This window comes from Acipenser ruthenus, chromosome 14, assembly GCF_902713425.1.
Source record: "Acipenser ruthenus chromosome 14, fAciRut3.2 maternal haplotype, whole genome shotgun sequence".
NCBI classification, from domain to species: domain Eukaryota; kingdom Metazoa; phylum Chordata; class Actinopteri; order Acipenseriformes; family Acipenseridae; genus Acipenser; species Acipenser ruthenus.
The window spans coordinates 22,006,728-22,033,502 of record NC_081202.1 but is presented as its reverse complement, the minus strand read 5'-3'; the positions used below and the strand labels follow the sequence as shown (position 1 = coordinate 22,033,502).

The window sequence follows — 26,775 nt, the reverse complement described above, 5'->3', positions numbered from 1 at the left end:
TGCATCGGGACCCGGGACATTTCATTGGAATCGGTACTGCCCCGACCATATAGGGACTGTTGGCATGTATGCAATAGTTCATGTTAAATTTGATGTAGTCAGTTTTCCGTGGTGATTTCTTAAATTATTATTATTTATTTTTTTAAGACGACGAAATATTTTAATCAGTTCAATTGTTATGTTTTCACAATACACGTACTATTACACATTCCAAAGCTATTTACCATAATACAAAATCAAAGTCAGATGCAGGTAAGCAGTCCCTATATGGTCGGGAGAGTCCCGATTTCCTAACAAATGTCCCGCGACCCGATGCATACAAAGAAAGTCCCGCTATTTACCCATTGAAAAAAAAACAAAACATTTATTCTGCACAGTAGTTACTAGTAATGAAAACCACACGCTGTGCTCTATGCGGCTACATCTGCTGATCACTAACTTACCTGTATACAAAGGTAAGAACGCTTCATTATGTCAATTTTTACTGTCATGATGGTCGTGTAGTGTTGAATCGTGGGATACGTCTGTTATATGATAATATATATGATCAGCGTTCTGCTTAACAGTTTCCTAATGTTGGCAAATATGGAGGTAGTTTCATCTATCTCAACCGCTGAGTCCCGAACTAGTTTGGGCGGAAGCCCCTTAGTACCCAGATGCAACGTCACTGCATTTTGAAATTTTAACTACAACAATGGCGGACGCAAGCGATGCGAGAGGGGATAGTTTTTATTTTTATGTATACCAAAAAAGAACATGTGTGTTTACCTTAGGAAAACGATTAAATTAGAGCACGTATTAATGTATGGTCGGAAAGTGCCATACAGGAACAATTGCATGGAGCAATAAGAAATGTAAAAGTTTGAAAAGATCGCGAAAATCGTGCACGAGAAATGATTGCATTGGACTGCAATACAGTGCTGTGACAAAATAAATGAACTAAAAATACAGTACAAAAAGGTTAAAGACGCCAGCAACAAACGTGGCAACTGCAGTACTTCCTGGACAACATACTGGGGTGCCGTAAGTACACGCTCTGGAAGGTATATTGTTTGTTCCAGTCTGGCGGAGGACGATTTTGCAACACGAGGTATGTGGACTTTACAGTTGTTATTATACAGATTTTTGGTTATGTAACCTTAAACAAAAATACATGTTTATTGTTCTTTTAAAATTGTTTATGCTTGCAGGTGTCTGATATTTGGTAATGATCTGCCAGGATCCTTACAGATGTAAAAAACGTGATCACATCACCTCCCCGTCTTGCCCAGCTGCACTGGCTACCTGTAAAGTTCAGTATTATTATTATTATTTATTTATTTATTTATTTATTTATTTCTTAGCAGACGCCCTTATCCAGCTTTGGTACGTGATGCTCCCACCGTCGCTCACTTTAAATCAACTCTCAAGACCCACCTGTTGTCTCTTGCTTTCCCATTGTCATTAATTAATATAAAACCTGTCTTCCCTTGAAGGTGTGATCACTTTTTTGAGTGAAAGGTGTATGCAATAGAGATAGAGGTCTCTTTGATAGAAACGGTTTACTTTATTTGAAGTCTTCCCACTGATGATGGGAATGGGAATGTAGAGATGGAAGCTCTGCTAACAAGATTTAAGTTTTTGCACGTATCAGGCTTTTAAAGACACACCTGTGGTGGCTTTGACAAACTCACTGAGAGCAGAAACTGACCCAAGACTGTGACAGCAGGCTGATCTTTAGGATGCAAATTGAACATTTGTGAAACTGTATGTGTGTTAAAATGTTGGAATAACTGTACTGTGTTTTAAAGAATATAAAGCCAGCAGAAATGCTAAACAAATTGTTAAAACACACTGTTCATACAAAAAGTTACAATATGCTCTGTATTAACCTATAGTTATGCTAGAGCATTCTACATTCCAGTTTAGTCTATTATATCCTTGAGCATCAAGTTTCTTATTTAGAGAAGTAAGCTTGATCTGAAAGTAGTGTTTAAGCTAAACACAGGTATTCTAGAATAATACAAACAGAATATACGTCTAAATGTTTTATTTTAACAGAACTCTAAGAGTTTGAAACTAAGTGAATATAGTGCAGACATTAACTTAAAGTAAAAACTTCAGTCAAACCATAATAGTACCAGTCAAGCATACAGTGATCAGCAGGCTTGCCAAAAAGAAGGTAATTAATCTTGCTAACCTTTGCTTGCTTGCAGTACCAGAAGGAGGGTGATGTTTGGAATCCAAGGTTTATATAATGAGTGATCTATTACATATAAGAAATATCTCTTGGAACAAATGAGGGGGGCTATAGCATAGGACCATGGTATGCCATACATCTGAGATGCCCTTGATAGAGAAGCAGGTGGTTTAGAACTTGCCTGAACAGGATTTTTGTAAAAGAAACAGAGAGAGAGGTCACGTTTAGTTTAAAGCACTGAATGGCTAAATGAGACTGTTATATTTTGATTATGTTCCTGATAGACTGAATTTAAGTGAGAATGCTTGAATATATAGTTGCCTGCTTAAGAAGTTTGCTATGAGCCTTCTACCAGCCTCTATCCAGTATATTTTATTTAATTGTTAAACCACATCTATGTAATGAAGCCAAACAAATAAGGAGAAGATCATTTGATGTTAAAAGGGACACATATATATTTTTTGACTTATTATTGGGATAATTACACCAGGATAGGTGTTATATATTAAACACATCTTCTATGTATTTTTATATACTGTATTCACATGCATGCTGTGTTCAGGACCTCTCTGGTACCAAGAAAGAATAACATCAATTCAAAAGTTCACCTTACATATTTTGGAGATGTAGCAGAGGTGGACAAGGGGATGATGGCTAATTAATCTTATGAAGGGATTATCAGGTGTTTTTACCTTTCCCCTTCCTCCTCACAAACGTTTGTTTTTACAGATTCAATTTTCTACATATAAGTTATTGAAAAGTACTATATATATATATATATATATATATATATATATATATATATATATATATATATATATATATATATATATATATATATAATATCAGTGTTTAACATTTAATTATATTTTTTTACTTACTTATTTTTGTTTTTTAAACGATTTGCATTGATATAAGCTTTAGCTGCTGGATGAGAACACTACGCATTATTTTTCTTAAGAGTACTTACAAAGTTAAAGTAAGCTAAAAAGAAAAAAAACGACGTACATTTATCGAATACCTTCTGCCAATAACCTGATTTCATCACTTTAGCATTGCGGTATCTCATAGAATAATCACAATCCTCCGTGGCCACTGTAAAACTATACTGCGTTCTTTTCTAACACTAGTACAATATTTACTTTTAACTAGCAAACCCAACGTAAAAAGCACTATATTAGCTCAAATACAACGTTTTACGTATTGTCCTGTGTCCAGCTTTGTTTTCATTTTTAACGAACACCGACACAACACACAACATACTTTGTTTTCGCTGGCAGTTGCTTTCCGCTTCTTGCTATTTACTCTAAAACCAGTATTTATAAGGCTGTCAATTAAAATGTGGACAACGGTCAAAAATACATTTCATCTAAAATAATAAAAAAGTACTGTATTCCATGAAAGTAAAATCAACGAGTTCGTCAATGCACAATGCAATGATCACTTTGTACAACACGGAACACAGAGACTAGCTTTTGTTTTTTGGTTTCTGGCAGGTACAAATTTTATTTTTATTCTTTTGTACGACACTGGTACACAAGTTCATAAATACACGCATACCTTACAATGACAGCTGTTGACAAAGACAGTCATCACGTAAGTGACCATTGATTAATTTTCCCCTGACAACAGCATAACCATTAGAAACCACAATACTTTTTTTTTTTTTTTACCAGCCTTAATTAAACCGTTTACTTTTATATTATTTTATATATATATATATATATATATATATATAATATATATATATTTTTTTTTTAAATAGTTGCATCTATAAGACACTTCATACAGATATAAAAATGATTACCATATGTTATGTGTTTTGGGTAAGGAAAACAAAAGGCACCGAGAGAACAAGAAACTGTACAGAACCCAATCTCATTTATTCCGTCATAGTTACACACAGAACCTCGAAACGCACACGCTCCTTTTCTTTTATACTCTAGCTAACACGCGGGCTACACGTGTTCAGATAGATGCAATTGACAATTTTGTGCGTGTTGTGCACGTGAACAATGCTGTGCACATGCGCAGTAAAATTAAACGCCCTAGATTTTTTGAATAACCATGTGCGTTAGTGCTATCCACTGCGCATAATCAGTTCTCAGTAAGTGTTGCATTTGTTTATTTCAGACGTTAAATATTATTATTGTCATAATTATTATTATACAATATACCGTTATAAAGTAAACTCCGTGGCCCAAAACTACCCAGAGAAAATAAACATGAGCACGGCTTTCATATTGCTGACTTACTAAAAACAATAACGTAAGAGTACTTTAAACCAGTACAAACACATTGCGTGCTCAAGATTTCTGATGCAGAAATCAAAAGAATAAATCCACTCATCCAGCTTTCGATTTTCAATGTTGTCTTTAAGGTAATGTTGCTATGCACATTACTCGGTAAGGACATCTGCCAATAAATAATAATAATAATTATGTGCAGTTCACAAGGAGGTTAGGGCTATTTAAATTCACTAAATCGGGGAATGCATACGTTTATTTCATGAATGAAGTTGAAGAGCTATACGTCACTGTGCAAGTCATCTCGGCCCTGTAATGCTTTATTATTGAAGTGGATGGGAAACGGTAAACACTATTTGCAAGATATAAATGGTACAACAAACCAAATACAGAAATACACTTTTTTTTTTTTTTTTTAATTGCCATAAATAAACTGCTAGCTGGGGTTAACACATTGTCGGTCAGTAACCAGTGATATAGAAACAATAGACACTGGTGTGCACATGTTAGACCCCTCTGTGCTTTAATTAGGCATCTTAACCTGTTAAAACCCCAGCCCCTCACAGACAATTTCCGCCTGGGGGGCTGTGCCCTTAAATAAATCACAATATCTTCCAAAGTATAGACAGCACAGGCATGGTTCAGGGCTTGAATTCAAGGTAACCCCTTGGGCATCAAGACTAAAACCTCAGGTGTGATAAAAGTCTTACTCAGTACCACACTGGAAGGAGATATCCAGAAAAAACACATAAAAAAACAACAAACGCTTTTCATTTTTTTATGTTCTATAGTCATTTTTTCAACTTGTAGCATATGAAAAGAGCCAGATTTTTTTCCAGTGCTTCACCAACATGTCTAATATACTGGGTAAAAATTTGGAACTGTTTGAACAAAGGGATCAAATTCTACAGGAGTTTTTACAAAGCTAAGCCCAAGGGTCCCCAAACCTCTCCAAAAATAAACATTGTGTAAATCTTTATGTCAATTGATATACTAAGTTCTAAAAGGGATGTTATCTTCTGGCACCTCACAGGCTAGCCATTGCCACAAGCATTTGCCTTTGAAAGGTTTTTTTTTTTTTTTTTTTTTTTTTTTTTCCCTTATCTCATTCAAGAGGTGGGCGTGTTTGTTTGCACATCAATTACTCTGTGATGTATTGGGTTACAAACACAGTAAAGGCATGAATGGAACGCTTGTGACCTCCCCTACCACGTGATCAGGGAGATTTCATCGTCATGAAGGTTGTAAGACCACAGCAGCAAAATGCAAGCTAGTCGATTGCTTTTGTTTTGAATGCATGGGGGTACTAGACACATTGTGAATGGGATATCTCAGCGGTGAAATGACGGATTCGAAAAATTCCTTCGCTGTTTGACGGTAGGAAAACAACGATTTTGATATCGAGTCAGCTTTTTTCTCTTTTGCTTTTGTAATAATATTAAAAATGAGTTATGAAATATAATATTTACGTGCAGTTCCGTGTTCCGCCGGCGGGACAAGAGGGGCGTAAAAGGTTTTAAGCAACTTCAGAAAAGTCTCATGCATTTTTCCATTTGTGGCTGTGTTCTTTTTCTCTTACTATTTTAAATATTTTACTATTTTAAATGAATTGCATGTGTGGCCTATTAAAGTCATCAATTAAATTAGACCATCATTAATTTGGTTATGTTGACATTTTTCCCAAGATTTTCAGTGACAGTGGTTTGATTTCATGTGCACAGCAAATCGAAACAATAGAAGCAATGGGGTATTCTAATACATGTGCACACTACTGCTTTCAGACAAAACCCCTTCTTCAGTTGTGTAGATAGAAAAGTGAGCTCAGTGCAGTGAACTTGTTATTTTTCAAGAATTTTGTGGATGATAGTGTATTTGTTTGGTAGCAACTGGTATATGTATGATTAGAAATTAATCTAAGTGTTGCACCAAGCTTCCCCTAAGAAACCCATCTTGTTTGTTTTTCAATATAACAATTTAAAACAGTTTAATGGAAACAACGATCATTAAACTTTCCATATTGTGAAATTTCGGTGTGATCAATCACTGCCACTAGATGGAGTAGATGGATCCCAAAAAACAACAACAACAAAAAAAATTAAAAATCTCCAGACTTGAGAAAACCATTTATTGGAGCCTACTTGTAAGGTAGTCTCTTTTTTTTAAGGAATAAACACTAGAACCAAACAGGGAGTTTAATTCAAGGTATTATAACATCACAATTGTTTGTTTCTTGTTTTTGTAATCGTGACATAGTTTTAACCTTGAAGAAACTCCTATAATACACAGACCTGAGTCAAATGCTTTTAAGAATAGGCCCCACTGTATGAAAAGTTGTATGTGGCACCTCTGTCAAGTCAAAATCCTGGTGCTTAACATACCAGTGTATACAATCTGAAACAAAAACACATTGGAAATGTGAAAAAAAACACCAAGTTATCAAAAGTGCCAGCCAATTAAAGTGGTAATATCAAAAACATAAGCCAAGTTTCAGGAAACCATTGGTGCAATCTTGCAATGGGGGCCAAGGTTGCCCCAATTGTTTCTTCTAACTTGTATCAAAAACAAAAGCTAAGTTAGAAGAAACAATTGGGGCAATCTTGGCCAGCATCAAGCAAACAGGCACAACTGTAAAAGTGGTGGGGATCAAGGTTGCCCCAATTGTTTCTACTAACTTAGCTTGTGTTTTTCATGTGTTCGATCCGCTTTTATTGTGCCTGAAAAACACAACCTTAGCCCCCATCGGTTTTACAGTTGTGCCTATTTGCTTTGTGCTGGGCAAGGTTGCCCCAGTGGTTTCTTGAAAGTTGGCTTGTGTTATGTGAAACAGCTTACTGATAACTCTGGACATTTGAATCTGTTACTTACCTTTTACCGCTGTTAATATGTACTGAATGGTTTATGAATTACTGATATAATAGAATCTAGTTTTAACGCAATATTGACTGCTGCTAATATACACTGGCCGAGTATGAAATATTGATGTAATATAATACAATCTGGTTTCTAAAGGTAATATTAATTGATGCTGATTTGCACTGAATAGTTTATGAATTATTGATAGTATTGTATTTGTAAACTGACTACTAAAATTGGGTACTTCTTCGACGCTAATCTTTTCTAGTGATACTTGTCAATTGTGTCTCGTGATTGAGTTGCCATTGTCTTGCCAATTAAGCATACAGCAATTAATCTAACTTATTTGTGTTTGTGTTATAATTGAAATGTGTGTGTGTGATCATTTTTACACTGAAGTTGTTGTTTCTTGATTTGTGTGTTTTTCCTATGATTTTGAATATTGGTTTGTGTACCAACACTTAATAGTTTTATTTGATTTGTTTATATTTGAAGTTTGGTTTATTGCTGTATGGTAATTTAACTGAAGGCCTAACTGTAATATATAGTAATTTGACTTGTTCTATGAGAACTGACTGGATCAAACATTTTTGTTGGTTGCTGTAACTGTTTTTCTACCATCGTCCACTTTGCCTGTACTACATTGTATACCCAAATCATTTTTATACTCCCTTTAAAAGTAAAGATATCCTTTTTGAATATGGGGTTATTTTAACCGGGCAACTACACGCTACTCTGTTTCAATCCAGTCAGAACACAACCTTAGCCAGAACAGGTTTTGTTACAATAGTTTAACAGGAACATTTATAAAACCCAGATTTGCACTATAGCCAGTTGCCCGCCAGACTTAATGACTCAATGATAAGAAAACGATACCATGCTGATCCAGACCAGCAGGGACAAGCTACAGGTTACAATAGGGCTGCAAAGAAGGGTACATCTTGACCTTCGAAGGTTCCGAACACATAACAGAAGGTAGGTTTAAACCTTCGATGGTACACATTTGCATAATTTAGTGGTGACGTCACCATAGCTACTTGTTTATATTTGATTGAAAATCCTATTTTACAGGTAATCCATATAAACGGAATAAAACATTCACATGTAGTTTATACATACGTTATATAGAACAGTAATCATGTTTTTATAATTTAAATAAAAATACACATTGTTTATTTACACGTAACTGAGCCTGCTTGCGATATACAGTAAGCTTGCATTGCACCAGCACCAACTGCAGCGGACAAAGCAATATTTAACAGTCACCGTTCCAAGCAGGTTATCAGTCACATTTTACATTTAACTTAAGAGATTGCTTATGCCTCCATGATACGTGTCCCTTCCTCAGTTTGCGTTCAACTTTTTTTTTTGTCTGTCTAGTCATTTAATAAAAAAATCCCAAACAACAGCGGGGTTCGAGACATTTCTTTCAATACAGCTTACGCTATACAACGCTTTGCTGTCGAGATGGCGAATGAAGAAAGTAAAGGTTTGGCTCTGGATAACACGAGCTGGAGCGAGAGGGGCGGACGGTGCACAGTTTTCGAAATAGCGTATATTTTATTTATGTTTCAAACATATTCTACCATAGCACTTCTCTTACACTGTCTTGTACACTAGGTATTCACTACATATTTCACTGATGCAATACAGCCACTGGAGGTACGAGCCCACTGCTTTGGATACTATACCCTGCTCCATACATGGCAGCGTCACCATGTAGAGTTGTATGTAATGTATAACGATTTGGTAGCAGATTTTAATAACAACTTTTGTTTACGTAAAATTCATTATACAAATCAAAAGATCAAATTTTGTATGTGAGTGACATTTAATGTGTGATTTATAGTATTCACACATTGTCAAACAGTTTCTGTTAATTGGAAGAAAAAAAACAAAACCATACAGTGCGTGAACACGCCTGACGAACCTTCGAAGGTTTATAACAGTCTTCGAATCCCTGGCTAGCGAACGAACCTTCGAAACTTTGGACACAGCTCTAGGTTACAATAACATTTTGAGCCTTTTTTTTTTTTGACAATTTACACAGAAGGTAGAGGGTTAAAACATCAAGCTGTGCAGGTTCACATCAATGTTAATGTTTTATTTAGTTCTGTAATGTGTGTGTTGGGCAGTGCATAAACATTTCGACCCTGCTGATGAGACAAAGCCCTAACTTCTTGTCAAAGAAGTCCGACTCTTGTGTTTGAGATGCTCACTTGGATACATTACATTTTAAACTGCTACACTTCAGGGGCTCCCAAGTGGTGCATCCGATGGGCACTCCGCGTGGAGTGTAGGATGTGCCTTATAGCCTGGAGATTGCAGGTTTGAGTGACCCCTGTAGACTGACCGGGCGCCTGCGGGCCTGCCGGTAAGTTGAAAATCCTGAAATTCCTATAATTAGATGTTGTACTTCCAGGTATTTGGAAAGATATGAGATATGAGGCAGACAGGAGCTGCTAGCAAACTGTTAGACCCTGGAGTGAACTGCCAAACCATCTAGTCCGGGGCACACTGTTCCTGTTATACCGTACCCTCAGGGAGGGAGGGAGATTGTTGACTAGGAGTCATTTGCTTTCTGTCACAAGGTCATTCTGAATCGTCAGTGAGTCTGTACCTCTGGCAAGACACAAGTACCAGTATTGAAATACCGATCTTAAGCAATTATATGTTATTGTTGGAAGTCACCTTTTGGGCAGCAGTGTAGAGTAGTGGTTAGGGCTCTGGACTCTTGACCGGAGGGTTGTGGGTTCAATCCCAGGTGGGGGACACTGCTGCTGTACCCTTGAGCAAGGTACTTTACCTAGATTGCTCCAGTAATTCGCCCCCCCCGTGATCATCCTTTGGGTATCACTAGCAGTTTAAATAATACTGCCATTTAGCATGCTAATCCCAGATTGGCACAGGAATAGATGTTTTACAATAATATATATATCTTTTAAGATTAGATTTACTGCGCTTGGGAGATTTATTACATCCATTTGATTAATTTATAAGTAATTACTGAGTGGCAACATGATTTTATTATACAGAGGAATTCAACGGAATTTTATGACTACGTAGTTGTTACTATGCAGAAACAATTACATGATAATTTAATGGTCTTACAGGAAATGAAGGAACTATATGGTACTATTTTCTTGAATTTTTTTTTTTTCCATACAGGAGATCATAAATTATCATGTATAATTTATAAATGATAATTATATATATATATATATATATATATATATCTATATATAATTTGTTTTCCAACAAGTTGTATTTTTTTCTCCACTCGGCTTCTCTTAAACCATCTATCAAGAATAGTCAAACTGGTCTATAAAATATAAATAAATACCAAATCTTATAAATAAAGACCCCTAGTTATGTAAACTGGACATTTGTAAAGTAATGTATTGGTGTTTACACTGTTAGGGATAATAGATTTGATCGTCAAAGCTATATTTTGTAAGATATACGTTACATATACGGCTGCTTTTACAGACCCCATTTAGCCAAGGTAGTCCAATATTACTGCTAATCTGGGTCTGTATACCCACTATCAATCACAAGTAAAGTCACCTTTTAAGAAACATCTTGCAAAGAGTTAACAGGGCTGCACCCAAACAGCACAGAATGGGCGGACCTATACCAGCACCTCAATTTAAACCCCAGCTAAACAAACAGAGACAACAAACCAGTGATACAGCTGATAGCTGCTGGTGGCTGAATATAATAAGCATGGCTGTATTTCTAAGTATTCAAATAAAGCTGGTCTTAGAGATCCTAGCTGTTGTTACTATTTGTATGATGAGTCCTGTGTGGGGCTGGGAAAGAATTGATAGAATTAAAGAATGTGGGCATCAGTGTTCTCCGGTAAGTTGACTCTTTTAAACTACTTTTATTTATTTATTTATTTAGAGAATACCAATGTAATATATTGCAGAGATCACATTTTCAATTACAATATTTTAATGTAGTATTTGAATATGTTTAGATCAAATGTCTGATAGCTTGCCAAGTACTACAATTAATTTATGAATGTTGTCAAGAAGCCAATAAATAGCTATTATACATCTTTTAAACAATGCTGCATTATGAAATATAATAATGTAAAAACACAGTTATACTAATATGCTATACTGTCACTTTAAAATAATTAAAATAAATAAATACAGTGCATTTGGTTTATTTCACAGTACTATGGTGCTATGGGGTATTCTGTTCATGGCTTAATGCACTAAGTACATACAAAATAAATGTTGTTAAATACAGTATTTGCAATGTTCAGCCATTGTACTTGTAGCAATATATTTTAAAAGATATGGAAAGTACTTGTACACTTGAAACCTGTCTGCTCAAGATCAAGGAACAGTTTGCAAACTCAACCATGTCAGATTCTTTGCCTATATTTACACCTGAGTGCTCCTAGTGGACACACATCTTTATTCTCTTTTATCTAGACAGATAGCATGCATGTATCCATGTCAGAAAGATTGTTAGTCAACATCAAAAAGCAACTTGATGTCTTGTTGCTGATATTTTGAATTTGAAAATCAATTTCATGTAAGGATAAGAAAGGAAGTTGCTGTGTTACCATTATTGTAGCACAGGGGGGAAAAAAGTATATCCTACTACTGATTTGGTGTGACTAGAAAACATTCTGAAACTCTGAAATTAATATACCAGGGAAAGTCCCCAAAATGTGATTATCTTGCAATATGCAAATGCTGATTTATTTGCTTCTGATTCCTACTTCCTTTTTAGTATGCTTAATGACCTTTCAGCTGAATGTGTATATTGAATTCATATTAATTTGTATTAAGTCCATATGTATTAATTACAAGCACAATTTCCCGTTCACCATGAACAGGCACTTTTTAAAGCTGGAGTGGGACCTTAAATTACAGTTATTTAAAATACATTGTATTATTCCTTTATGAAGGCTGTTTACTTGTACACTATTAGGAAATCTCTTTGTCCACCAAATAAAATAGAAAGTGAATGCTTGTGTTTCCAAAGAGATTCCCAAATACTGTCTTTATTCTGTGCACCCAAAGTCCTGGTTGATATTCTGTCCTAAACCAACAGTTTGTTAGTCCCAAATTGTTGTGACACATATATTAAATAAATGGGAATAAAATGTGTTAATCAGGTTATTTTGCCTTTTATTGCAACTGTGGTACCACTCAGTAGAGTGAAAATTGTAAAGGGGCACTTGAGCTGAAACCTTCAGACAGAGGTGATGCAGTTTTAAAAAAGATTGAAAAACACTGATCTATACTAACAGTAATAAACAGCATTTGAAAATGTTATCAGCTGAGTCAGTTGAACACTGTTGGCCTCTAAAATTAGAATTTCACACTTTGAAGGCGGGAATTCTCACTGATGTAAATCCCTTTATTAACAACATGGGCATTCACCGAAGAGCACTGGAAGGTAAAGAAGCTACAAACTTCTCTGTCAAGGTTACAATAAGCAGTGGTCATGAATGCTGTCAGACAGCCAACAGGAATAATGCAGCCACATTTTAATTTGTTTTTAATTATTTTTTTAACAAACAGAATTTCCTCATTTTACAGTTGACATTTATATGTTCTATGGTATTGCTACAACTTATTGCTGCCAGCTGTTGATCTGGGTATGACTCAGATACTGATATGATGTAATAATGGCTAAAATATTTAGAGGAACTACATTTTACTTTGTTTACCTTCCCATTTTTGTAGAAACAAGGGGTTTCCCAGAAACAATGGGAAGACATCATTCCCTGAAAAAATGCTTTCAACATAATATCAAAATAAATATGTCACACCCCTAAAAGGAAACAAATAGAAGCACTGGTTGCAAAAGTGAACGTAATAATAACGCACCTCACATTTGGCATTTATTTATTTCTTTGCAGATGCCCTTATCCAGGGCGACTTACAACTGTTACAAGATATCACATTATTTTTACATATAATTACCCATTTATACAATTGGGTTTTTACTGGAGCAATCTAGGTAAAGTACCTTGCTCAAGGGTACAACAACAGTGTCCCCCACCTGGGATCGAACCCACGACCCTCCAGTCAAGAGTCCAGAGCCCTAACCACTACTCCACACTGCTGCCCATTTGGCAAAGTTATTATAAATAATCCAAAATAGTCTGCACTGTAAGTGTTTATCACAATATACAGGTCAATCTGGGCGTACTCTATCAAACACCAAAAACAAATTCAACTGCCACTATTACTGTTACTAAAATGCAGCCGCACATATTAATTAAACACAAACCGTCAAAGTCTGACTATTGAGATTATTATTTATGTTTACCGGAGCCTTTATACTTAAAAAAATTCAGAAAGATTGTGCTTTACTGATTAGTATTCAATTATATGACGAGTTGAAAACTGCAAAGTTCATGAGCAACACAGAGCGCTCTGAGACTAACTCTCCATAGGCAGAATCACCAGATGCCTGCTTCACTCACCATAATATCAGAGTGGAAATCTGCTTAACTTAATCACGCATGCGTCAAGGTGGATGATCATTTTGAAATTATACTATACTAACCTTTGAACTGCTAAACAAAAATAAGAATAAAATAATAGAGATAATATATAATACCGTTTATAAAAATCCTTCAAGATGATTATTTTCTTTTACTTTAATTTCTGAATCGTCCTCTGTACCCCCTATGACCCTTAGAAGTACCCCCAGGGGCATGTGTACACCCGGTTGAAAACTCCTGGTATAGCCTGTGTGTCTGGCCCTGTCCACACTACATAACTGATCTCGAGAACCCTACTGAAAAATGTTCAAAGTGTCCACACTAAAGTACTGTTTCATGTTTAGTGGGGCTGAATGCGTACAATCACTATTAAAATAGTTTGATTACAGTTCCTAGCAGCGCAATGGGCTGTGGGACTTAATATGACATTATCCCATCATGCATTGCATTTTCTGTTTACAACCTGGCAAATATGAATCCCATGCCCACGGAAGGCATGGCGCTTCTTAGCTTTGTTTCTTAAAAATACAAGGTACATTTTATCATAATGTGTGCATTTTGTTTTGAACTCTGAAGTTCTCCTTGACTGATTTCATCGCTCCAGATATCAATGTGCCTTGATTTCGGCATCTGATCATGTCACTACATGATCCACCATTTTACAACAAGCCTCAGAAATTGTATACGGTACAGCAGTATTGATAGTCGTTCTCAGCTTCTTCAGGCGCCTATTCTGAGTACTGTATTTGTAATGTCCACACGCCAAAACATATCAGAAAGCATTTTGGGATATTGGAGGATACACAAAAAATGTAGTTTGGTATTATAGCATCCACACTTCTGACAAACCGCACTACCTGGCCATCTAATTTAGAACCGGACGAGACGACCACCTGAGATGGTCTTGAGTCCGGTATTAAATGCTGCATAGCGTAGACGCTAACTGTACTTTTAAGCTGGTTTAAACGCAACTAATATGGTTTAAAGGTATAGTGTGGACAGGGCCTAAGAGCATAAGTGCAATTGGTATAAAGCAGTTTTCTACTGTTAGTCAGGTGAACTTGCCTCTACCCCACTTCCCAAGAAAGTATTTTAACAAATCTTTCACCTAGGAGTGCAAATTGAGCCAAAAAATGTAAAATCTTAATGGATTCCCACCTGTCTTTCCTAATTTGAAGGGCTTTTCCAGGGAAGAGAGGTCAAATATCAAGTTTCATTTTAAATGAGGAAAAGGCAATGTTCACCACACCCACAGCCAAGTGGATTATCTAAATAAATATATATATATATATATATATATATATATATATATATATCCAGTGAAATTTTAACATGTATAACTAACTTGGTTTGTTCACAGTATTAACATTCTGTTACCTATGGTGAACCTGTTAAGCTTAGAATTTGGGATATTTTGATTATTTCCTCTCAAGCATGGCACATTCAGTTAGGAATTACAACTTTTTAAGGAATATTATCAACAGTATTAACCATGTGTGTCTTTCTTGTTACAGGGACTGTACTGCAAAAGTAAAGCTTCACGTGAGTATATTTAAATATCAATCCATACCCTTGCAGGTTGTAAGAAATATATTGCCGAACAACTGCAACAGTGTCTTAACCTTTCCAGTCTGTACAGAATCTGTAGGGCAAATTCGAGACACTTCTAGACAATGCAAGAGAGCCTGGCTTGTCTGCATTTGTGGTTATAGAGCTTTTAACCTCATCTCATCTCACCAACGGGTCAGAATCTATAACAGCAGTGTATTACACAACCCCCCCCCCCCCCCCCACACCCTTTAACCTTTGTATAGAGGCTGTGAGTGCATTGTCGTTGGTGAGAACCAACGACAATGCACTCACAGCCTCTATACAAAAGAGCTAGTCTCTTCTGCATTTGTGGTTATAGAGTTCTAAACCTTATCTCGCTACACACTTGAATATGATGTAAGTAAAGTGTCGGTCGCATTTTACACATTTTAGATTCTCCTAACATTCATAATTTCAATGGTGCTTAATTACATGGCATTTTATTGTTAACCTAGGGCCTATAGTAAGAGTTTGTAAGAGGTGCCTTGTGACAAGAAACATTTAGGTTGCTGTTGTATTATACAGTTTAAACAATTGCCTTATAAAATAAACAGTTACTAAACTGTAATTAGAAATGAAGCTTAATATGTAACCGATTTAACTAAAGTAAAATGAACTGAAAAATGTCTTGAACTGAAAACAAAGGCACAGTGGGGAAGTGCGGAACAATGGGAGCTTGTTTTCTGTTTAATAAAACAGAGCTGAGCCTGCCAAGGAGACCACCTTAACTGGGCTAACATAAAAAAAAGAACCACATTAAATTACTGCACATGACAAAAGCTCTTGAGGGATCATTATGTGGGTGTTGTGCACAATCGTGATAAATAGGTTGATTCTTCTGGAGAGAACAGAAACCACATGAAACATAAAATAACAATCTGCAACTGCCTCAATGACAAGAGTCAAAGAAGAAAAACAAATCTGCAACTGCCTCAATGACAAGAGTCAAAGAAGAAAAACAATGTCAAAAGATTTCACAACTGTTTACTCATTATGTTTTAAAATAGAACTATAGTCCACATGGTGTATATTTCAATGCTGAAGCTTTTTTTTTTTATAACCCACTAAATAAATTCAAATTTCATCAATAAACTACCATAACGTTCTATATTAAGAGACATGACTATTACTCCTGCTAAATTAGAAGAATTAATGTAATAATTCTGTAACTAAAATTAAAATAGCATTGCTAAAAATAAAAAAAGAAGTGGTATCTGATTAAAAAGAATTTACAATAACAGGCAAGTTATCAGCCATGTGAATATGCATGCTATTTTTTTTATTAAGTCTCAGTATATTGACAGTAGTGATTTGTAGCAACTGCAGCCTGTTTTCTAAGGTGCTTCTGGTAGACCAGATAACAGAGCATGACTCAACCCTGAATTAATATCTGAATTTTGCTCAAGTGCACAAGCTTTCATGTGCCTCAAGACATGAAAGGAAATGCCTGGTGAATGCTTACGAAGCACTGTAGCACCCACATGCTGTCTTATTGTATATTCTGTATCAGCAAAGACCAAGCACCTGCTTTTGCAAAAGTATTAAATTACTATTACAAAACGACCAATTTCTCTTTGTGATGTAAGGTCTCTGAATCAATAATAATTAAACAAGAGGTGGTGATGGTAAAGCCAGTGATTTTGCTTTGCTTTCATAAAACAGCTGTGGAGACCACTCTACAGAGCCTGGCACTGTACGTTGTACTCTGGCCAATATGTATAAACAAATGGTTTTTTTTTTTTTCAGTTGACGTATTTCGAAGACCCCAATCATTTGAGGCTCAGCCCTTTCAAAGTGTGAACATCTCCACAGTAATGAAGTGTAAAAAAGAAAGAGATTGCTTGCTATATCTAAATGTTAATGGAACTTTACAGCTTGATGGTATGTAATAGCTTTTTGTTGTTGTCTTTATATTTCATAATGAAGTACTTAAAAGTGAAAGATATAGCATGTAAAAATGCTTTCGAATTTAAACTTGTCAGGAGGTTATAGTGAAGTACATTTTCTATGAGCTTTAAATGAGAAAAGGCACTGTAAGCAGCAGCAATGTCACAATGAGAATTCCAAATCGTTTGGAATTGGGTTTAGGAGTGTAATTCTTTATAGAGATTACAGGGTGACAGGGTGGTTGTCCTCTGCAGTTATCATGATCATTTATTTTTTTTTGTTTCCTAGAGAATATGCAGGGGGTGGAAATATGTTCCCTTACACTTTCTACCCTCAGGCGTCAGTGCAGAACGGTCAGATTCAAGAAAACTGAAAGTATGAAGCTTCATGGGCAGCAGGTGAGGAAACTATTACAGTATGTGAACAAGGAAGAAGTGAAACTGCTAGGTATCTACTGCAGCAAGAATCCATGCTTTCAGTTCAATACAGACATTAATGTTGTTTGTGTGTTCCATTTATTTCTTAGTAAATACAATAAGTACATTACATATCGTAAAAGTAAATACATTTGCATACAATGTACAGTAGTTACATACTAATAAAGGTGGTTTATACCAACATTTTTTACATGTCAGTAACATACATGCCTGCCACAGCTGTAAATTATTTTACTAATATCTCCAGAACCCGATACTCTCATTAACTTATGCCAAAAAATATTAATACCCATTTACCAATTTAATTTACATTTCAAATGCATACAGGACGTTGCACATGTGAAACTGAGAAAAGCCCTTATCAACGTTTCCTGAATGCACAGGGTACAGGAATCCTCCTATTTACACAAAGGAATTATATTTCGACAAGTAAAAGTTTGCATTTCCCTTTTCATGTTCCTAGGTGCATGTGCAGTACAACTGTTTTGAAGTTGGGATTGCCCAACAGATTATTGTAACGCTAAAAACAATCCCAGATGGAAACACGCAAACTATGGAGTACCATGTTCAGGGTATGGATTTATTTTGAGTAAAAAAAATAAATACATAATTAAATGTTCTGTCTGTTGATTTATGATAAAAAATATGCTTGTAGAACTGGATCACATCTCTTTCATTTCTGGAAACCCATATACAGTACTTGTTGTCAACCATATACATTTGCTCCAAAGTTTTATGCCTTTATTCATGTAACAATTTTTAAAGATTGAGGCACAGTTTGTTTCCTCAGTAGTGTTTCTCTTAACAAAAAACTAGTAACTAGTATAAACCTGTATACTGTAATGTATGAGTTCAAAGAAAAAAAGTAACTGCAATCAAAACTGACGTGCTCTTTAAGGAATGTGTTTTGTGATGCTAACACAGAATAGGTTTGAGGGAACAGGGTTTCGAAATAGGGAACATCATAATCATAAGCATTCAGTACAATACTAATGGGAAAAAAGTGGCTTGAGACATGTCATGTTACCCACAAGGGATTTATCAGTTTATAAGATGCCATGCAAAGCTTGTATTTCTAAAAAAAATAAATAAATAAACATTACAAGACAGGTATTATAAAGCAGGATATGTCAATTGAGCTGATCATTAAAATCTGATGTGAATCTTTCTCAATGTTTTTGTTGATTTTAGACTGCAATAATGGAGATATAAGAGGGAACATTCCAATATGCATAGGTAAGACAAACACATGTGAAAACAAACAAAAAAAAAACTAAATAATGTGATTATGACGAAATGCCAAAGGTGCCAAAAGTGTTTTCAAATTGGTTTATTTACTCCTTGTTAAGTGTTCTCTACCAGCATTTAAATATGGTATGATTATTTCTCAGGAATACGAGTCAAATAGACTCTCCCTCCATTTACAATGATCATTCTTTCTGTGTGTTCATTTTTTCGGTTATAACTAATTAGTTATACTAATATGAAATGACTGGCCAAATTATATAAGAAAAAAGGTTTTACTCCAAATGTTTTAGCATTTTTTTTTTTAAATGTGGGAAAGAAAGAAATGTAACACAATCTTTGACATACAGTACAGTACGGTGTGACACATAAATCTCATGTAATTATATACATATTTTGTTGTCCTTTTCCAAACAGTTAAATTTTTTTTGTGTGTGTGTATTTTAAACAGCTGGAAAACTAGATTACTCAGTTGATCAAAAAGAGAAGCTGGTTTCTGTGCACGTCTCAGAGTTTCTTGAAGACAATGACTATCATTTGAGGTTATGTCATAAATGGCATTCCTGTGAAAGTACTGGAGCTTATGTACTGGTATGTAATAACATATATATAATTCATGTTTACAATTGCAATGTATTTTGTTAGTTCTTTCTTTGTTTATTTGTTTGTTTGTTTGTTTTTCATAGATCAAAAGGGAGGACCCTGTGAAAAAGGTGACCTTGCCATATTCCAAGTTGGTGCCCTGTCTTTGCATTGAGGTAATAGCTTTAACATTTTGTCGTAAAAACTCAGTTGGAATCAAATTTGTACAAATATACAGAATGTTTTGCCAATCTGCTGCTCTTTTGTGATGTGCTTCCTAAGGTAACATTTTTCCTCCCTAGCCATGGATTTTACTTGTGTACTACATATGCATAACATGACATCGTACCTTGGCATCAGTACTACAGTAGCGTTAAAACAACTAGCAGATGTTTTTAGACGTTGAACTTTAGAAGATATTTTATTCATGACTAAATATTCATTTTTTTTTTCTTTTAGGGATGGTCTTCATTTCCAGATTCAAGTAGAATACAACTGTGTCCATTTAAAAAAAGTGAGTTTATAAATTAAAGTGGTTTCCATTTTTTAAACATGACTCAAATCATACCAGTGATCAAATCTTGGAAGCGTGATATCAAAGTGATATCTTGTACCTGATATTCTTATTTAGTTTTGTGTGCTTTTGAGGTTTTAGAAGTCACATTTTACCTCATCTTTATAAACCATGCTTTGCTTTTGTTCATAACACTTCAATTTCTACTTACCCTTCTTTGTGCCATCCATATTTAAATGAAAGCTTGTACTGTACATTTAAATGTTTTCTTTTCCTCCACTTTCTTCAGATACTGAAGAACTCTGGAGTGGAATAACCTACAACCCAATATCGCAGGAGCTAGTTTGGGAGTTGGCCTGTCCCATTGAAGTTAGGGTGAGCCTTTGTTGGACAACAGAACACATTCATAACTGCACTGACCTTCCAAACTCTTCACAAACAGTGCAGAACAAAGTAAGAATGACACTTTGTTGAATCTTGTAAATATAAGAAAACCCAAGCATGTGCAATTACTACAAACCATACATTATTTAGCAGTCAGAATTGTTAGCGAGGATAATATTTTATATTCCTTCATTGTTTGAAGAATATGGACTACAGATCAATGATGACACAGTATTAGTTGGTAAACCATAGAATTGCCATAGTACCACACGTCTGATAATAAAACAGTATTGTAATTGTAATTTCTGCAAGATAATCAACTTGGGGGTTATAGAAATATCATATTATTCTTACTGCAAATGATCAGTACCTAGCAGGGTGTTTGCCAACACGGCAAATCGCACACTCACATACGATAATGCTCATATAGTGGCTGGGTTTTTAGTTTTTTTAGGGGAACGATTTGTTTAAAAAAATCTTTAACTGTGCCTATTTTGTTTTTCATCGAACAACATCCAAAAATCCTTAGCAACATAATATTACATTGTGGGATCTCTGTGAAAATGAGATTTATTAATAATAATAATAATAATAATAATAATAATAATAATAATAATAATAATAATGATCCCTTATGTATTTGATCTATTTACAGATTAAATATGTTGGCATTGACTCGCATCCAAGACTGTGCGTAAAGGTAAATGCATTATTCTTATGATATTTGTCAAATTACTGATTCCTGTTGGTACTGTTGGATATTTTGTAGTTTTCAAGCATTTGCTTACAACTTACTTCAATAATTACATGTCTGTAAAGCTCCTGGAAATTGATAGTTGTCATACTGACTTTCATAGAAAATAATGATTTATATTTATTTTAACTTGCTAAAATTACTGTTGTGAGCCACATTTGGCCTCCGTGTACAGGATATGTCAGATTTATCAGCCATAACTGGTACTTAAACAATGTACTGGAAAATGTACAATTAATGAATATGAAACATGAAATGTAACAATAAAGTTTTCTTTCAAGAAAAGAAAGGCATCCTGGGTGGGTCAGTCCTCTGTGTATAAACTATTTAGCTATGTTGGGGAAAGTTATAGTTTCATAGATAACTTACATTCAGATTTGTTTTGCTTTTTTTAAAAGTTTACAACCAAGAGTGGGTCATGGATAAGATGTCCTTTTGCAAATGGATATTTTCCAGGTAATTAACTTAGCATATTTCTTTAAATAATTATATCATGCACACCCTCGTTACAGTAGGTCTCTATATAAATATGGTAATAAAGTATTTCCTTACTGTGCATAAAAAAAGGTTACACTTCAAAAATGATGGCTGCAAGTGGATATGACTGTTGACTATATTAGCTGCTATACCGGTGGTGCTGAACAGACATTCATTATGAATTTGTGGCCATTTAAAAATATATATATTTAGGACTAGAATCATTGATACAAAATAACAACACAAATGTGTTATTAACTCCAGTGCCATTCTATGATACCTTATGAAACTGCTGACATTATTTATAAGTGTTACCAAAATATGGATTAAAAAATGTCCCCTTCAGTACCTTCTTCCTTTTATTAACATACTGTTTTTCCTGGAAGACAAAGCAAGCAAACAGAAAAAATATTTGACCTGGTCTAGTATCTGAAGTGTTGTTTTCAAATGTTTGCAATGTCATTTTCTTTTGAAACTGCCCATTTAATAAGACCTATAGTGAAAGAAAGTGGACGGCAGGTACAATCGATGAAAGTATTTTGTTAGCTACAACCATCTTTAATGCAAGCATATTTCTTTAAATTTTTTAATATTTTTTTTTTTAATAAAAAAAAAAACTTTAATATTCTCTGTCACTTGCAGTTTGGAACATGAAGGTGGTTTTAACACCAGACCAGTACCAAGTAGTCATCACATCAGCGATGGATGTAGTGGTTTCTTTAACTCTGTGCAACAGGACTGCACATTCGATCTGCCATCCTTTAGGAAAGGATCGAGTGTTAATCCATGTAGTAAGTATAGATCAACAGTAGACCTTCAGATTTTTATCTTGAAGGAACTATTCAATGTACTCGTCAGCACATTCAACAAATTACTCTAATCGCTAATTCATAAAAAATACATCTGAATTATTTTGCTGTTGATATCAATCTAGACCATTCCCTTTTTTACCGAGGTTTGATAAAAAGCTTGTACAAAAGTGTTAGTTGTACTATATCAATGTATGTCTTAGTGTAAGTCATGAGCTACACAGATAAGAGGTTCAATCGAACATCTGCTCACACCCTGTGCTTTGGAATTTGAGAACGCAGTCCAGCTGTGTATGACTCATCAGAAAAACTCCAGACTACCCAGTGCATTTTTACATAATAAAAAAATAAAAAATATGAAAACTGTTCTTTCTTTGTGTTTATCAGAACAAGTCAAATCCAGTAACAGCTAACCTAACCAGAGAAATGTGCCAGTCGAATATTTGTATCCAGGTAAGAAGTTTATTTTTTAAAATGCAACTTTTTAACAGTCATACCTTTGTAACTTCAATGAGAGTTTGCTGACATGTTTCTATTGGTGTTTATAGGGAAGGAGGGTAGATGTCAAGTATTCCATACCAGTTCAAACATGTGAATTACAATGCTGTGAGTAAATGCCTGATTTTATCTTTCATTAAATAGAAAAGGAAAAGCTATATATTCAGGACCATTGGGGCATATTGACATACTCAAGATCCTTTTTGTAATTGTATGCTTCTGTGAAATTAAACTTTTCTGACTCTTTGCTTCATTGTAAGTGGGTGTGTTGTGAAGCTACTCATTGCCCAATACAAAGTTAACTTCAATACCCCATTGTTATACCCCAACTTCAACCTATCTCCTGTAACTAGGAGTACTGTGAACGGTTACTGATTTCAAGTGCTAGCGGTTTTCTATACCTCTTACATTTGTTTGGGCTACACAGTTTTGTTTAGAGATACATTATTCCAGTTTATTAGAAAGCTGACTTTGTTGCTGTCCCAGCTTTTACACATTCACTGAAGGATGAGCTGTATGTTTAAAATCACATGATACAGAGGGATATGTTGAAAGGTTTAATTATAAATAGTTACTGATTCATTTAACTGGAAGTCAACAAAGACCTTCTCGTCAGCTTTAATATTCATGGTTTGAAAAAATGAATTAAATACTAACATGTAGGCTACTTAAATTTGATATTTACGTTTGTATCTGTACATAAAACAAGTAGCATGTGGGGAAAAAATAGTTTTTTGCTTCACAATGAATTACAACTGAGCATTTTTCTGCTTTAATTCAGACATGATTAGGCTTCATGTAACTTATGTATTGCTTTACAAAAATCTCTTCTTAGGGATCAAGTCATTTTTGTTCATTAATGCAAACAAATCAATAAGCAAGGCCGTTTTCCTTAGATTTCCTGCCCTTACGTAGAATATAACTAATGTATATATACTTAGATCTAGTAATTCAAATTCGAACACTTGATGAACGTTTTGCAAAGTACAGATATTTTTTTTTTTTACCCTGTTCTCAACAACGATAAAACCATTGAAAATGTTTCCTGCACCTACTGCTACGAAGTACTGAACATAAATGTGTAATCGTGAAATAGCTATTTTTAGACCATCGTGCTGGAAAAACAAATACAGCCCAGCCCATTCTTAAAACCTGTCATGCCAAATATAGCTGGTATTTGCAATGAGATCATATGCCATTGAGTTCCAATGTAATATTAAGACGCCTTATTTATATACATAAAAAAACTGAGGTAAAGAGCCTTCTGTTTGCAATACCACCTAGCTATATATAATTTATGACTACAAATTATTAGAATCTTGTTGCTCTTGTATGGCAGTAATAACATCAATTTCTCACCAATTGTGTAGGACTGCTTTTCTTTTGCAATATCTAGAAATTGAGCAAAAACTTTTTTTACTTTACCACCCCAACGAATACTAAACAAATGACACTCAGTCAAAGCAGCAAGATGTTCTGATGATGTTTCTGATAGGCTTCCTAATATGACACATCGTATTTGTGGTTGAGTCCATTGCATAAGGGGAGTGGGGCATTGTTAAACAAATTCTCTATAAAAACTAAAATCTAGTAATAGCGTTTTTATTTAATTAAACATTTTAAAAAATGTAATGCTGTCCTTTACATTGATGTACAAATATATTTGTACATGTTAACTGTTCACTTACCTTGAAACATTTTGCAACCACAGTATGTGAACCGCTGATCTACATTACTGTTTTGTCATGTTATGTAAAACGAAGTCAAGCAGACAAACAGTAATCAGTATTACCCTTACCCTGAAAGAACAAGCTGAAATGTTTGTCTACTCCACCATGCACTCCTCAAGTAACCTTTTTAAATGTCTAGATACGGTTCATCACGGTTATTATAAATTTGACAGATTTCAATAGGTTTGATTGATTTTTTTGTTTTGTTACAGCACTCATAGTTCCTCATTCAAAGGATGGCAGAACATTTGTCTGGGTGGTGACACTGTCATTTGCAATACTGACTGTTGTGGTTGTGGCAGCTCTTGTTGGGCATGTAACATTAACAGGTATGTCAGCTTATAACTTAAGACAAATGTGACAACAAATGTCTCTAGTTTTTATATTGAATTTAATCCTACTGATATTTTTTAGTTTTTCAGAGAAAAAATATGGGTTTAGAAGGCAGTCGGAAAGTGACAGTTCAACCTTTAAAACAAAATGCAGGTGAGATTTTTTTGCTTCTTGTGTAAGCTCTTGTCAAGGATTATCCAGATTTGAACAGATACAGTATTGAGTCTCAATATGTAAATAACATTTTAGAATTTGTAATTGTTTTTGTACCAATTTTACCCCCCCCCCCCATTATAATATTGGTTAATAATGTTTCTAACTGATGGGTCAGTTTTGAAAATAACCATGAAAACCAGGAAATGTGTAAAGTTACCAATAATTGTGTTACCAGCAGATGGGTCAATTTATGAAGTGGTCAAAGCAATATTGGTTAATGTATACTTAGAACAGCTGTTTATTTTTTTTAAATGACTGGTAAAGAACATACAAGCATCAGGTATGATATGTATGTGTAAAAATCGTTTTCTGCCCGTATTAAAAATGACGATATGATTCTTTGTTGTTGTTTTCAGGCTACCCACGTCAGCCAAGAGTGTCCCTTCTCTACTCTGCAGATGACAATAGTCATGTTAGCTTGATTACAGCATTTGCAACATTTCTCACTGATCTTCAGTATTGTACTTCCCTTACTAATTTAAAATATAAATCTATAACACAGGAATTCCTGGGGGGTCCTGATGGTGTTGTAATTCTTGTTTGGTCCAAGGGGTGTAATAAGCCTGTTATTAAGAATACATGCAATCCTGTTCTGCCAAATGCAATGAACTCTGTGCCTTTAAAATGTGTTAGGGTTGATATTGTCACCTACTTCAGGGATACTGTGAAGACATCTGACATTCCTAGCATGTTCGATGCTATACCTATATGTAAACTGAAGGAACATTTCACTGCATTAATGAAACAATCCTGGATCGAGCCTCAAAATGCAATGGTGCATCATGATCTAGTGCTCTCTTTGAAGGGATATAGAAGCAGACAGTCACCTAAACAATTGGCGATAGAGATTCAGGACGATAGTGAATTTGAAGACAGCGTTGCAGAGTGCCCAGATGACGAAGAAACTTTACTGAGACAGAAAGGTTGTTAAGCCTGTTCCTTGAAAGATGAGTGCAAATGCAAACATTGCAGAAAGGGACCAGGGTGTTCTATCATTTCACCAGTTCCTTTCAAAATGTTTTACTCAAATGTATTTTACTAGTGTTACATGTACCGTATATTTTGTGCCTGTGTTTAATACAAATAAAAACACACTAGCATGTATTATATTAAATAGGTCTGTCTACAGTAGTGCTGTGCACCACTACAAAAGAAAGGATTGCTTTATAAATAATAAAAAAAACAATGATGAATGGTATCTGTGTCAGTGAAACATTTATTTTTCAAATGGTTAAACTAAGTCTGTCACAAGGATGTGGATACATAAACAAATACTGTAGAGGAACTAGTGTCAATTAAGGAAGCACATTTGGTGCTTTGCATTTCTGGTAAAGTTAAAATAAAGAGCCCAGTGACATGATTTTTATGTTCTTTCTTTTTACTGCAATAAAAAGCTTCTGTGTCCTTACACACGGGAATTCTTTGTTTGAGATTTCATGTTAGCTTTAAACCCTTAACTGTGGGTGTCAAGTACTGTGTATATATATATATATATACAGTACTGTGCAAAAGTTTTAGGCAGGTGTGAAAAAATGCTGTAAAGTAAGAATGTTTTCAAAA

At 34.9% G+C, this 26,775-nt stretch overlaps 1 protein-coding gene across 5 annotated transcripts; it reads left to right on the top strand.

Annotated features, from left to right (window-relative positions):
• The first annotated feature begins 241 nt into the window (after positions 1–241).
• On the top strand, positions 242–26,411 carry LOC117419458 (interleukin-17 receptor E-like). Of its 5 annotated transcripts, XM_034032211.3 has the most exons (19): positions 242–1,090; positions 1,191–1,291; positions 15,274–15,301; positions 17,096–17,230; positions 17,525–17,634; positions 18,137–18,245; positions 18,865–18,909; positions 19,370–19,509; positions 19,605–19,676; positions 19,960–20,014; positions 20,304–20,467; positions 21,054–21,098; positions 21,551–21,608; positions 22,272–22,420; positions 22,826–22,891; positions 22,987–23,044; positions 24,879–24,995; positions 25,081–25,152; positions 25,572–26,411. In XM_034032211.3, exons 2-19 carry the CDS (start codon positions 1,208–1,210, stop codon positions 26,144–26,146), a joined length of 2,082 nt encoding a protein of 693 aa, XP_033888102.3. In that variant the 5' UTR covers positions 242–1,090; positions 1,191–1,207; the 3' UTR covers positions 26,147–26,411. The 5 variants fall into 5 exon arrangements, with proteins under 5 accessions (XP_033888102.3, XP_058842098.1, XP_058842100.1 ...); XM_058986115.1 differs by lacking the exon at positions 1,191–1,291; XM_058986117.1 differs by lacking the exon at positions 1,191–1,291 and having other exon boundaries at positions 409–455.
• Positions 26,412–26,775: the final 364 nt, after the last annotated feature.

What these genes read in the sequence shown, in the direction of transcription:
- LOC117419458 (XM_034032210.3), top strand. Translation starts at nt 10,900, where the DNA reads ATGGGCGGACCTATACCAGCACCTCAATTTAAACCCCAGCTAAACAAA. An exon ending in GTGGGCATCAGTGTTCTCCG is followed by an intron (nt 11,140 to 15,273) that starts GTAAGTTGACTC and finishes TTCTTGTTACAG; the next exon opens with GGACTGTACTGCAAAAGTAA. An exon ending in TGCCCTGTCTTTGCATTGAG is followed by an intron (nt 19,677 to 19,959) that starts GTAATAGCTTTA and finishes TTTTTCTTTTAG; the next exon opens with GGATGGTCTTCATTTCCAGA.